At 48.6% G+C, this 13,546-nt stretch overlaps 1 protein-coding gene across 1 annotated transcript in view; it reads left to right on the forward strand.

Annotated features, from left to right (window-relative positions):
- Positions 1 to 13,546, forward strand: part of EFCAB6 (EF-hand calcium binding domain 6) — a 219,918-nt gene that overhangs the window by 20,057 nt on the left and 186,315 nt on the right. Inside the window, 1 exon segment of the mRNA XM_032645421.1 lies at positions 4,520 to 4,586. Within this exon segment, the coding sequence (XP_032501312.1) occupies positions 4,520 to 4,586 (67 nt within the window).

A 13,546-nucleotide genomic window follows, 5' to 3' on the forward strand; every position in this document is an offset into this window, starting at 1 on the left:
AGACTGTGGACTGTGTCAGATACAGACTGATGCCCTATCTCCCTCCTCTCCCTTATTAGCCATTTTGTGACCATGTACTTTGCCCTCAAGTCTCAAGTCTGATAACTGAGGTTTTGCTCTCTTTTTCTATTCTAAAATCTTCCCTTGGTTACCTGATGACCGTAACCAGCTTTATTTGCCCAAGTTTCTGGGGCTTCAGAATCCTCCCTCCCTCGTCCCACAAAGTTTCTAAGTACATCTATTATTGCTCTGACAATGCTGAAAAAAACATTCATTCACAAGACCATGTATTGCAACATTCCTCGGCCAGGCCAGGTACCACAAATTCAAGTGGATAAAGCAAACAAGAGCGGTAGAACATCCGTCAGCAGAGCAGATGTGAAGTTGACTCTAGGCAGGTAGCCTGGGTAGGTTGAGAAAAAAGGAGGAAAGAAGGCTTTTGGCCAAGAGAAGCAGGATTTGGAGGGAGAAAATTGTTTGCTACAAAGAAACAAGCAGCTAAAGGAACTCCAGTAAAGGAACCAATTCAAACAAAAGAAAAGAAGCCTTCTGCATCACATCTTGAATTTCTATGCCTCTGAAGGTCATTTCAGTGTGGACGGCATCTTTGAATTTCTGAAGATTAAAGACATGATAGAAGTCACTGAGGAACATATAAAAAAATAAAGACGGAGGGTGAAATACAGACATTTCAGACAAAAACTGAGACAGTTTACCTCCTACAGATCTTGACTAAAGGAAATCATAAAAGGTATGCTAAACGGCAGAAGGCAAGTGACCCTACGGTACCCGGTACCCACAAGGCCCTCTGTGCCCTGGCTGGCCTCCCTGACAGGCGCTCTCTGCTCTCCTCTTTCTTCACTGTGTACTTTTCTCGTTGTTCCCGTCTTAGGGCTTTTGACTGGTGGTTCCCCAGTGTCCGCAGCGCTTCTCCCCCAAATAAAGCTGTAGGTCACTCGGCTCACACCCATGAGGTTAACACACAAATGTGATTTTCTCATTCTAGAACGTGAGCCCCACGAGGGCAGGCAGCTTTATCAGTTTTATTTATGGATGTATCCCAAGCCCCTAGGACCATGTTTGGGTGCTTAATATATATTTGTTGAATAAGTGGATGGAAAAACAGCAATGACAGCCAACAAACCACACGTATAGTCAGCAACCTGAATGACTCTCGCAGACGTAATATCTAGTGAAGGAGGAAGAAACATACGAATGCTTCTGTTCATATGTGAAGTTCAAAACCAGACGAACTGAACTGTGACTTTTAGGGATACATACCTAGGTGGTAAAATTATAACAAAATAAAAGTAAATGGTATCTTAAGTGCTAGGAGGAGAGGAAATATTATGATTGGAGAAGGGCAAGTGGGCGCCTCTTTTGTTTGGCTTTAATTCTTGATTTGAGTAATTGTTAAACAGGCGTTTGCCTTAATTGTAAGTAAACTGTGCATATGTGCTGTATGGACTTTTCCGCGTAAAGGGTATATCTCACAATAGCAATGTAAAGCTCAATGAATTAAATAAACGGATTAGACACAGCTAAAGAAATAAGTGACCTGGAAGATCGGCCAGAAAACATTAGCCAGAATGTAGCAGAGACATAAACGATGTAATTGGAGCTCTGTAAAGAGAGCAGTGAGAGATGGGACAGGTAATAGCCAAAGAAACAATGGCTGAGGATTTTCCAGAACTGATGAAAAGTGCTATCCTGCAGATTCAAGAAGGCACATCTCAAAAAGGATTTAAAACGGGTGGGGGCAGAACCCCAAAGACCAAGAGATCTTAAAGGCAGCCAAAGGGCAACATGTACACAAAAGTGACTTCTGAGTTGTAACAATGGGAGCCAGGTGAAGAGTGGATTAAAAACTGCGATGTGTTGGAAGAAAATCACTGCCATCCTAGAACTGTGTATCTAAAGAAAATATCTTTCACTATTTTAAATATTGAAGTAAAGACATTCTCAAACAAAAATGGATTTGGCCCCCAACAGGCCCAGAAGAAGAAACTCTAAGGGTATACCTTAGGTAGAAGGAAAGTGATCCCAGGTGGAAGGTTTGAGATGATGCAAGAAGGGATGCTGAGGGAAGATGGCTGAACACCTGGCAAGTACAGGACACACTCATGACTGTAGGGAATACTGATGGCTTCTGGAATTTAAAAATAGGTTAGAATTAGAACACATGAGAGTAGTAATATATAAATTGAGAGGAGGGACTGGAGTTAAATGTTCTGGAGTTGGTACATTGTCCAGTCGGAAGATGAAAGTTCTGATTAACTTGAGTCTTTGAAAATTATGCTGGTTGTAATTTCCAGAGCAATTACTACAAGTCTAAAAGTGGAGTGTATAATTCCCAAACTTATAGAGGCACAGAAATGGAATGATAAAAATGGTATCAACCCAAAAGAAGGCAAGAAGCAGCAGAATAGGCAGGAAAAATAGAAATGCTGAATATATCAGTAATTATAATAAATATACCACTTGAAAGACAAAAGATAACAGTAAAATCCACTAAGAGAAAAACCGAAACATAGTTTTATAGAAAGGTTAAAAGTGAAAGGATTTAAAAAGACATGCGATTCAAATAAATACTAATCTAAAGAAAGCAGGCATCACTAAGTTAATGTCAGACAGTAGATGGGGCTCCCCTGAGGCAGATACTGAGATGGAGTTTGGGGTACACACTTCCCTGTGAAGGGAAGAGGACTGGAGCCAGACTGGGCAGAGGAGCTGCCACTGGGGCTGAGGAAGCCTTGACCAAATGCAGAGGAGGGAGGGAGGGGCGGCCTCCTATGACCCCTGGGGCAGTGGCACTTCTCCATTTCTTCAGCTGATGGTGGGCACACAGCTGTAAAAAGTCAGGTATGTATGATTTTTATTCCTTAAATCTTAAACGTATGTTACAAATAGTGTTTTGTATCTCTTCAATACATAATTAAAACCATATTAAAAAAAAAAAAAGGGCTTCCCTGGTGGTGCAGGGGTTGAGAGTCCGCCTGCCGATGCAGGGGACATGGGTTCGTGCCCTGGTCCGGGAAGATCCCACATGCCACGGAGCGGCTGGGCCCGTGAGCCATGGCCGCTGAGCCTGCGTGTCCGGAGCCTGTGCTCCCCGACAGGAGAGGCCACAGCAGTGAGAGGCCCGCGTACCGCAAAAAAAACACACAACCCCCCCCAACCCAAAAAACCATATTAAATATATTACATTTAACACAGAATCATACGGCTGGGTTCCTGGTTTCATCTTTAACTTGGGTTCGGCACTTAACCCCTCTGAGCCTGTTTCCTCGTGTGTAAAATGAAGTTAATTTCTGTTTAAAGCGCTCCCTCCAGTGGCTTCCCCTTCCCCAGTGTGCAGTCCAGTCTCCTCATCATGGCCCCCGCACCATGGCGCTGGTGTCAGCCTCCGTCTCTGGACTTACCCCATGTTCCTTGGCCCTGCTTGGTGGGCTCTGGTCCCACTGGCCTCACAGTAGCAGCCCTGGGATGTGCCAGGCTCCTGCCACCTCTGGGCTTCAAGCTGTTGCATGTTCCCTTTGCTTTGCCTGGAGAGCTTTTCCTTCGAGAGGGTGGCTCCTGGCGTATTAGCTTGTGGGTCTCTATTCAAATGCCCCATCGTCCACCCCATCCAGGAGAGTCGGCCCATCTTACCCCAGTGTCCAGTCCATCCCCACCTGTCTTTACTGGCTTCAGAGCACTTGTTATTACTTCAGCTTACACTACTTATATGATTGCTTATTTCCAGTCTGTCACTGTCACTAGCATTAAGTTTTTTCAAGCCTGGGAACGGTGTCCTGCTTGACTCCACGCCCAGGCCTGAGTGTAGGAGGCACTGGATAAATACTCTGAAGTGGCCTCTGTTGTTCTTTATCCTCATGCTAGCCCTATGGTTACTTCCAAAGAGAGGCTCTGAAGCGGTTTATAGATACACAGGTAATGCAAAATCAAAAATAGTTAATAAAAGCGGATGGAGACAGGGGGCTGGTATAGACGCACATCCGTCCTAAGCCCTTTGCAGAGGGGCTCAGTGCGCACCGCAGGGCGAGCGGGAGCCCGCAGGGGTCAGGACACAGTGCCGCAGCCGAGGGTTAGGCGTGGCCCGTGAAGCCAGGCCACCTGGGTCTGAAGCCGGTGCCTCGGCTTCCCCACGGTGACCTTGGCTCCCCCAGCCTCCTCTGGAAAGCGGGATGGTGGTGGCCGCTAACCCATGGAGTGAGGGTCATGTGAGACGGGGCCTGGCCTTCGTGAGGGCTCTCTGCATGAAGCCCGTAATCGCTCCATTCCCACCCCACCCCAGGAGGAGTCGATGTCGTGTGTCATTTTACAGATGAGGGACCCGAGACACGGAGAAGCTAAGTAACTGGCCCAAGTTCACGCTTCTGGCGGATGGCGTAAGAAAGACCTTGCATTTAAAAATACGTAATTTAGAAATTCTTATAATTTTGATCTCTGTGTGTTCTATGTAAACATTAATGTAGTAAAACATTTTAACAAAAGATTTTTAATTGTTATCTTTAAGGGGAGGTGAGAGTGAAATGAATTGCTGTCGGACATTAAAAGAGCTCGAAGTCCAAGTAGGAGAAAAGGTAGTAGAGAGCTTTCAGAGTTCTTCCCCCAGTCCCCACCCTTCGTCAAAAGTAATTGCTATTTTTCTGGAAAAGGCAAAGCTATGTAAAATTTAAAAGTTTAGTAGTTGCTAGAGGTTGAAGGGCAGAGGGTGGAGAGAGAAGATGATTTAGGTGGAAAGCAGAAGATTTTTAAGGAAGTGAAAATACTCTGTTTGAAACCATAATGATGGCTACGTGTCATTATACCTTTGACAAAACTCATAGAACGTACACCAAGAGTGAGCCTTAATGTAAACTAGGGGCTATGGGAGATTACGATGCATCAATGAAGGTTCATCAGTTGAACCAAATGTCCCACTCTGGTTGGGGATACTGATAATGGGGGACACCATGCATGTGTGGGGACAAGAGGTATATGGGAAATTGCTGTACATTTCCCCCAATCTTGATGTGAACCTTATACTGCTCTTAAAAATAAATTCTTAATAAAAAAACCCCAAAATGCCAAAAAAAAAAAAAGAAAAAGAAAAGGAAAGTAATAGCTAGCAGAGGGAGCTGATGCAGAATGAGCTGTGTCTTGTCGTCCACATTCTCGTGCCTCACCAGGTAGAGCTCACATAAAAGCCTGTATTCACGTGACTTCGCCTGCCCGGATGGCATCCTTTTTGATGAACGACACCAGCAGAAGTCCTGGAATATTAATTACTTTTGTATTAACTTTAGATCATTATTAGTAGGGCTGCCCTTTTGGTTTTCGTCTACGACCGAGGCAGGGTTTTCTTTGGAAAGAGAAAACTACTGCTTTTCGGCAGTAAATGCCAATCAAGAGCGGCGTGGTAAAAATAACTTGTGAAACTCAGAGCGATACATATTTAAGAATTGAGTAATTTAGCCACAAAAGCTACTACGTGTGTTTTAAAAAGGAGCATATAGCTCTGTTCCTGTTGGCCGGTTGTGGGTAGCTATCAGGGCGCACAACTAGGGAGGGAGGAGATGCTCACGGCCTTTGGGGGCTGGAATTGGACCCCTTTTTAAAATGCATTTGGGCCTGTCAGTTACACGAGCAGTTTGAGAATCATAGTTTAATTTACTTGATTCAATATGTTGGTTTGAAATGTGACAAATTTTCTTTCCTTTTTGAACTCTTCTGAGATTGTCAAACATTTCAAAGTCAAAAATAGCCAGAAACCCACAAAATGCTTGTCTGCATTTCCCTGGCTTATGCCGTTAACACCAGAAAATGCTCCTAAAAATCTCCTTTCACTATAGTTTATATGAGTAGGAACCCTGGTGTAATGATTTGCTGCTTCTGTTGTGGTTCATTTGTTATTCTGTAAGAAATATGCAATATTTGTGATTGATATGTAATAGATATCATTTATGGTATATGTCTTTAATTTGTCTCTTCACAGACTTGGTTAATCATGAAATTATCCTGGGAAAGTCAGCTGTTCATGACGATCATGCTTTCAACATAGGTGGGTCAGTAATGCAACGTTACAGTTAGGGGAGGGGAGGGACATAGGCCTAGCTTGTAAGTTACTGAAAGTGAGGCTTCGAAGAGGAAAGCTGAAGGGGAACTCCACCACTGGCCGCCCTTTCATCTCAGTCCTTTTTCATCCTGGCCTCCTTCCCATAGAAGCCCCCTCACTAAGAGTGAGCTTAAAGCAGCGCGGTTTAAACAGAAAGGTGACGGCGAGAGGCTGAGGAACGGGTGATAGAGGTAACGCCCGACCACAGGGCAGCGCCGAGGCTTTCTCTGCCGTGCAGTCTGGCCAGCACGAGCTGCCGCCCCAGCTCTACCTGCCGCCCTGGCGCTGGGCAGGCAGTGGCGTGGACGGGCTCTGCCATTTACCAGCCGGGCGGCCTTGGGCAAAGTCCTTGTCATTGGGCTTCTTCATCTGTCGGTGGGGATAAGAACACCCACCTCACAGAGCTGTTGCGTGGCTTAAAGGTATCCATCATAAAGCACCTGGAACACTTAGGTGCTGCCAGCTATCGTTATTATGGTTATTACTACAGCTTCCTTTGAAGTATAGGTAGGACCTTAAATGAATGTCGTCCCTTCCCACCGACCCCAAAGTAAACAGAACAGACCAAATCCACTCCTCAGCGGCTGGCTGTGTGCAGTAGCGTGTTTCCAGCTACAACTCTGGTCCTGCAAATGGGCCACGCTCAAACATTGGAGACAGAGAGGAACACCTAGTGATTAGTAAAAGAAGGCTGTCTTCAGACATACATTGTCATTGCTGGGCGATCTACACAGTTTGGGAATGAAAGATGCTAATTCTTTTGTTTTAAATATAAGTCCACATGGCTTATTGGAGCCAAGAATGCATGCAAATGTCTCTCTGAATTTTGGGAGCCAGACTTTGCTGAATGTGTGTGTGGTCTAGCCTTCCTAAACCAACAAGTAGTTAGCTGTTGGCACCCCAAACTGCCCGAACCCCGGGGCTTGGGTTTCCTAATTGTTTTCTTCTGCAGTGAGCTTGGTCTGGTGGCTGGTTCCTCAGCCTCGCCCTAATTCATGTGCACTTAGACCTTCCAGCATGTGTTCACATTCACGCTCCTTGTTCAGTCGAAACCTTGGGCTTCCTGAGTCTCGTCCCCGTCAGTCGAGGGGAAGGCAGACTGGGTGGTCCCCGGGGCCCATCTCTCCGTCCTTTGGTGACTGTGACCCGTGGCTTCACGTGAAGAGCCTGCTGTCTGCGGCCGTGGGGCCCCAGGTGGTCCTCAGGGTGTCGTCTCAGGCTCCCGCTGGTCCTGGTTTCTGCTTTAACCTGCACTCGGGCTCCACCCAGTGGGCACTCTGAGGCTGGTGCGCAGCTCCCTTGCCCTCGTCCTCTCGCCCCGGCTTTTCCTTGTTCACAAAGAGGACTGTGCTTCCCTCTGACTCCTCTTTTGTGCCTTCTACGGGGCATCTCCTTGGCTGCCCTTGAGTTCTCTGGTCTTCAGGTTCCTTGCTCTCTTAATCTCCTGGGAGGCGGAGGGAGTCAGTGGGAAGGAGGCGCACCTGGCCTGAAGTCTCACCTCTGCAGCGGCCCACGGGCCGTGGGCAGGTCTCCCACTGCTTTGACTTTCCCCGTCTGTGGAGGCATGACAACAGCACTTACCCGTCAGAGCGATCACGAGAGTGAATGAGAATAATGTAAGCGATGCCCTTGCATACAGCAGATGCTCAGTAAATACTCGTCCCTCCCTCTACCCATCAGCGAGGCTGGTCCTCCCTGTCAGGCGCTCCTGAAACCCTTCCTGTGGTAGCTTTACCCGCCACCAGGTGGTGTCCCGTCAGCCACCGAGATATCTGGTCGTCCTACCCTGTGACAAGCAGAGGCCCCCAACTGAGCTGAGATGATAAGGAACGTCTCATCTCGTCTGAGAAGTCCGGAGGGAGGGCAGGTCAGGGTTTGCTCACTCGCATCTCCTCCGGTCACCGGGAGGTGGCCAGCATTCCAGGCTCGACACGCAGATGCCGCGATGCCGGATTCTTTCCAGCATGCTGTTTCTTCCGCTATGACTCTATAAACACGGGGGAACTTCCTCCTGTGACTCACAGGCCAGGATTTTGTCCCCGCCCAAACCAGTCACTGGTGGTGGCATTGGCCGCTGCGAGCAGCCTGGACCGAGCCTGGTCACTCCCTGGTGTGGTGGCTGGGCTCCCTCCCCTTAGGCACGGGGCAACCCAGGGGGTGGATATCTGAACCAAATGGAAAATGGAGGGTTTCGTTAGAAAGAGAAGGGGTTAGAGGTCAATGGATTTGGAGAAAGCGACCAACAGTGTCTGCTTCAGCCTCGCAGCAAAAGAACCCCCGGCTGGCTGGGCCTTAATCCTTCGGACACTGATGTAATTGTTTGGATTTTGCCAACTCTGATAATAACGAGAGTTAGCACGGATTGAGCACTTACTAGGAGCTGTTCTAAGTGCTTTACTGTGTGTATGTATTCAGTTAAGGCAGGTGCCCTTGTTAATCCCACCTTGATAGGGAGGGAAACTAGAACAGAGGCCGAGCAGTTGGGCCAAGTGTGCACAGCTGGGGGGCAGAGGAGCTGCAGTCCCCGCCTCGGCTGCTGGCTCCAGGGTCCTGGCTCTTAACCTCAGGCCACCCTGCCTCTGGGAGGACCCTTTAGGAGAGGCGGCTGCCTGCAGCAAATGTGACTCTTTGTTATGCCTGGAGGTGGACCCAGCGCATCGCAGAGAAGCATCTCTGCTCACGGAAGCCGTATGAATGAGTGGAGGTTGTCTTCTAGCCACAGGGTCATCTCTTTGTCCGTGTAGCGTCTACTTCAGATTTGGGAATTTTCCCTCCTTTTCCGTCTCTGGTATCCTGCCCTCCCATGCTTCTTCCCAACTCCTCAGACGCTTATGCTTCTGCCCGTCCTGCAGGGCCCCAGCCCTGTCCTGGAGCCACAGCACCTTCCAAGGCCCAAGACTTAGGTTCTCCACATGCTTCAGGTGAGGAGTCTGCCAGGAAAAAAGGACCTAAAGCAAAGCTTCCATGTGTTTCCAGGTTAACAAAGTTTGGGTCTTTTATTCTGTTTTATCTTTTGTCAACTCCCCACAGAGGGTGAGGTGGAAGTAAAAGAAGAGGCTAACAAAGGAAGAGAATCTCATCTTGCCTCTTGAGGTGAGGGGATGCTCATTGTAAGCCATGTCCGGAGAATTGCCGAGACACAGGAAGCTATTCTGACATATCAGAACACAGTGTGTGTTTAGAAGTGTCATGACTAGTCTCCTCCCACAACATGCAAAAAAAAAAAAAAAGTTTTAAATTGAAGACTAGAATTCAAGAATGTGCAGTTCAGTTAAAGACATTAAAAAAAGGAAAATAAACAAACCCACCCAAAGCCCCAGGCTGTTTGCTCTTGTACCACATCACTGCCCCAATCAGGGCTGCTCTTTTTTTTTTTTTTTTTTTTTTTTTTTTTTTTTTATGCGTTACGCGGGCCTCTCACTGTTGTGGCCTCTCCCGTTGCGGAGGACAGGCTCCGGACGCGCAGGCTCAGCGGCCATGGCTCACGGGCCCAGCCGCTCCGCGGCATGTGGGATCTTCCCAGACCGGGGCACGAACCCGTGTCCCCTGCATCGGCAGGCGGACTCTCAACCACTGCGCCACCAGGGAAGCCCAGGGCTGCTCTTTTTTTAGCCTGGGAGCTGTGCTGTCAGAATACCTGGTCTGCCCAGTCAGCCGTGACTAGTGTGTCTGTTGGACACCAAGTGACACAAGTCGTTATGGGATTACCCTGGGGCCCTGGGGTTGTGGAGATGCAGCCTTAGCCATTTCAGAAGCAATTAGCAAATAATAAGAGGTACTAAACTGCTTGCTTGGTCGGTAATAGCTTCACAAAAGTGAAGACACAAGTGATGGGTATATCCATTTTCTTAAATAGGTGAATTTTCTTAAAAAATAAATTAAAAAAATTATCGCTCGAGGGATAAGAAACAGTTGTTAGGATCACAACCATCTCATAAACATACCTTAACATTAGAACACCACATCGGCACAAACGAATGTATCAGAATACAGTCTGTTTGCCTAATAAAAAGACCGTGTCAAACTCAAAATGAGGCCATCTACTAAAACATACAAGCTTTTGGTTAATTCGTAATATTCTCCTAATCCCACTTTTATCATCTCTCCTCTGGTGCACTTGGTATTAATTACCTATTATAGCAGATATGTGAACACAACTTCTCTTTCGTCTGCAGAAAATATTAGCATATCGCAGAGCTGTTGGGACAGATTGTATCTGAGGAGCTTCTTCCTCTGCAGAAAAGGCTGTCAGTCATACCTGAGGATAGTGATTAACTGTCACAGCGCTTGTTCCTGTGTCTCTGCAGCTCAGTGAAGAGCCGTGCTCACGCCGGATCCAGAGAATTTCGCAAAACAAAATAATCGGCTGCCATTTTATAAAGAAATGATATTGAAAATGCTTCTACCCCAGGACCTATTTTGGGTTGCTCTATTAGTAATTTACTGAAGGCTTCATCAGGAAACTAAAGCAAAGATTTTGTTGTGTCAGAATTTATATCATTTCAGACTAAGTTTCTCTTAAAAAAAAAAATCTTCTTGCATGTGGCAAGTCAATAGTACACGTGAGATTGCAGGGTTGAGTGTTTAAAACATTGCGGTGTCATGGGGACAGGCTGGTGGAGTGGAGGGACAGGATGGTGGTGTGGGGGGCGGGATGGTGGTGTGGGGGTGACGGGATGGTGGAGTGGGGGGACGGGATGGTGGCGTGGGGGGGCGGGATGGTGGAGTGGGGGGACGGGATGGTGGCGTGGGGGGGCGGGATGGTGGAGTGGGGGGGACGGGATGGTGGCGTGGGGGGGACGGGATGGTGGCGTGGGGGGGACGGGATGGTGGAGTGGGGGGACGGGATGGTGGAGTTGGAGGGACGGGATGGTGGCGTGGGGGGGCGGGATGGTGGCGTGGGGGGGCGGGATGGTGGAGTGGGGGGGACGGGATGGTGGAGTGGGGGTGACGGGATGGTGGCGTGGGGGGGCGGGATGGTGGAGTGGGGTGACGGGATGGTGGAGTAGGGGTGACGGGATGGTGGAGTGGGGGGACGGGATGGTGGAGTAGGGGTGACGGGATGGTGGAGTGGGGGAGGCTGAAGCCCTTGGACTCCGCAGGCTGAGTATGCATCTGAACTGAGACACTCACTGAGTGACACTGAGCAAACCAGTCTCTCTGGAAACTTTTTTCTCAGCTGTGAAATGGGGAAGCAATATTGCAAGATATTTCCAATATTGTTGAGATTATTTATGAGAATAAATATAAAAGGAACTTACCATAGTGCAGGGCCCGTAGAAGTTACTCAAAAAATTAGGAGTTCACATTTGGAGGAGATATGACAAATGAGCTATTGTGTGGAAGATTAAATGGCAGTACGTGGTCATTTACGATTTAAAGCTACGAAGAGGCCTGTGTGCTGATGGCGCCCATGTTTCTATCTCCATCTTCGACCCCAGACTCACCACTGTCCACAGACCAAACCAGGGCTGCTGCTGGCCCTCCTTGCCACACCCCGAGAAGCCTTCCTCTCCGGACCTCCCTCCATCATTCAAGCAGAAACAGGATTAGCCTTGATTCCCATCTTTCCCTTACCGGCCCCTCTCCCCGGTCCAGTCCACTGGCAAGTCCTGTCGGCTGCATCCTGTACCGTATCCTGAGCCCATCCACCTCTCTGCATCCCCACTGCCGCTGGGGCTCCACCCTGTGCACTTCAGTAACCCCTGCAGTGCCCTTCCTGTTCCTGTTCTTGCGTCTTACAGTCTCCGTTTCACATGACATCAGAGCTATCTGTTCAAAACATGAGTCAGATCTCATCAGACCCCGTTGGTTAAGATGCCCTGTGGCTTCTGGTCACCTGCTGAATAAACTTCAGACGAAAACCTGGCTTTTGGCACTCAGCGTGTGAGGTCTCCCCCCCGGAAATTCTTCGGACTACACTATCTAAAATTCCTCAGCACTTAGAACATCCTGAGGTTTTGTTTGTTTACTTGTTCATTACTAGGAAATACTGTTCCCTGGGAGTGGGCGCCTTCTCTGTCCTGCTCACTGTTGGAACTTTAGTGCCTTAAACAGATCCTATGTCTTCATACAGAACATGTTGGGCACCTAATGTGAGCTCAATGAGTATTTACAGGATGAGTAAATAAGGCTCTGCAAAGTTCACAGTAATTGGAGTAGCCAGGAAAAGCTGGACGAGAAAGGTGAGACTGGAGCTTGAGTTGGACCGTGGCTGGGCTGTCAGTGTGTGCTGAGGACGGGGCAGAGGGTGGGACTCGGGACAGCTTTCAGGATTGCAGCCTGGTGGAAGGACAGGACACGGAGCTGAAGGCAGTGGAGATGTGGCCGGGGCGGGGACACCAAATCTGTGACGCTTCTGTGAGGAGTTCTGTTTCTCAAGGCAAGATGGAACAGAGGACACAACCATTTTGTTTTGTTTTGTTGTGCGGTACATGGGCCTCTCACTGGTGCGGCCTCTCCCGTTGCGGAGCACAGGCTCCGGACGCGCAGGCTCAGCGGCCATGGCTTACGGGCCCAGCCGCTCCGCGGCATGTGGGATCTTCCTGGACGGGGGCACGAACCCGTGTCCCCTGCTCGGCAGGCGGACTGTCAACCACTGTGCCACCAGGGAAGCCCCAGGACAGAGCCATTTTGAAATGCAGGCTGGAGAAGAAGGTGGAGGCATTTACCCTAAAGTGTGGGTCAAAGGGTGGTGCTGATGGTGGCAGTTCATCGGAGGCTTCTGATAGGGGATGATGACACGAGACAGGAGGACTTTAGGAGATGGTGTCAGCAGAGTAATGGATGCACCTGATGGGAGAGCAGCTGGAATCAGGGGTACCTGTCACCAGGCCCTGGGAGTGGTCAGCCCCTCACCATCACCATCAGCCTGCATTTGCTGAGCACCTCTGCTATGTGAAGGATGCCACGGAGTTCCTGGGAGGGGATCGGCGTGCCCCTCCTGGTGTGCAGCTCTGTTCTATGAGTGGTCGGGGGTCGGGGTGACAGGGGCCTTGGTATTCTTGGCCTGTGGTGCCTGCGGAGGAGCTTCCACCCTATGAGTGTGGGCTCGGTTAGAAAGGAGAGATGGGAAATATTTCTCCTTGATTTGGCAGCCTTTTTAAAGCCCTAGGTATTTGGACTTGGGGCCTATTTTCATAGCTGTGTCCGAAGTCCAGTGAGTAGCTAGAATTTCTTATTAGACGACTTTAAGCTACTTGTGGCAGGTGGGCATTTTAAAAATGAAAATCAAATGTAGGGGGAGGTACCTGTGGCCTGTGGTGTATAGAACAGGAGGTTTCCCTTTTCACTGTGGCTGCAAGGAAACCCCAAATCAGATTTTTGGATTTTTGCTGTCATAGCAACTCTGACTTTTAGGTTGCTGTAGCTCTTTTTTAGTCTGTTCCCTGTTCCTCTGTTTTCGTGGGTCTCCGTTAGATGTCTTTTTATGTGAGCTTATTCAAT

This window comes from Phocoena sinus, chromosome 10 (assembly GCF_008692025.1).
Source record: "Phocoena sinus isolate mPhoSin1 chromosome 10, mPhoSin1.pri, whole genome shotgun sequence".
In the NCBI taxonomy this organism is placed as follows: domain Eukaryota; kingdom Metazoa; phylum Chordata; class Mammalia; order Artiodactyla; family Phocoenidae; genus Phocoena; species Phocoena sinus.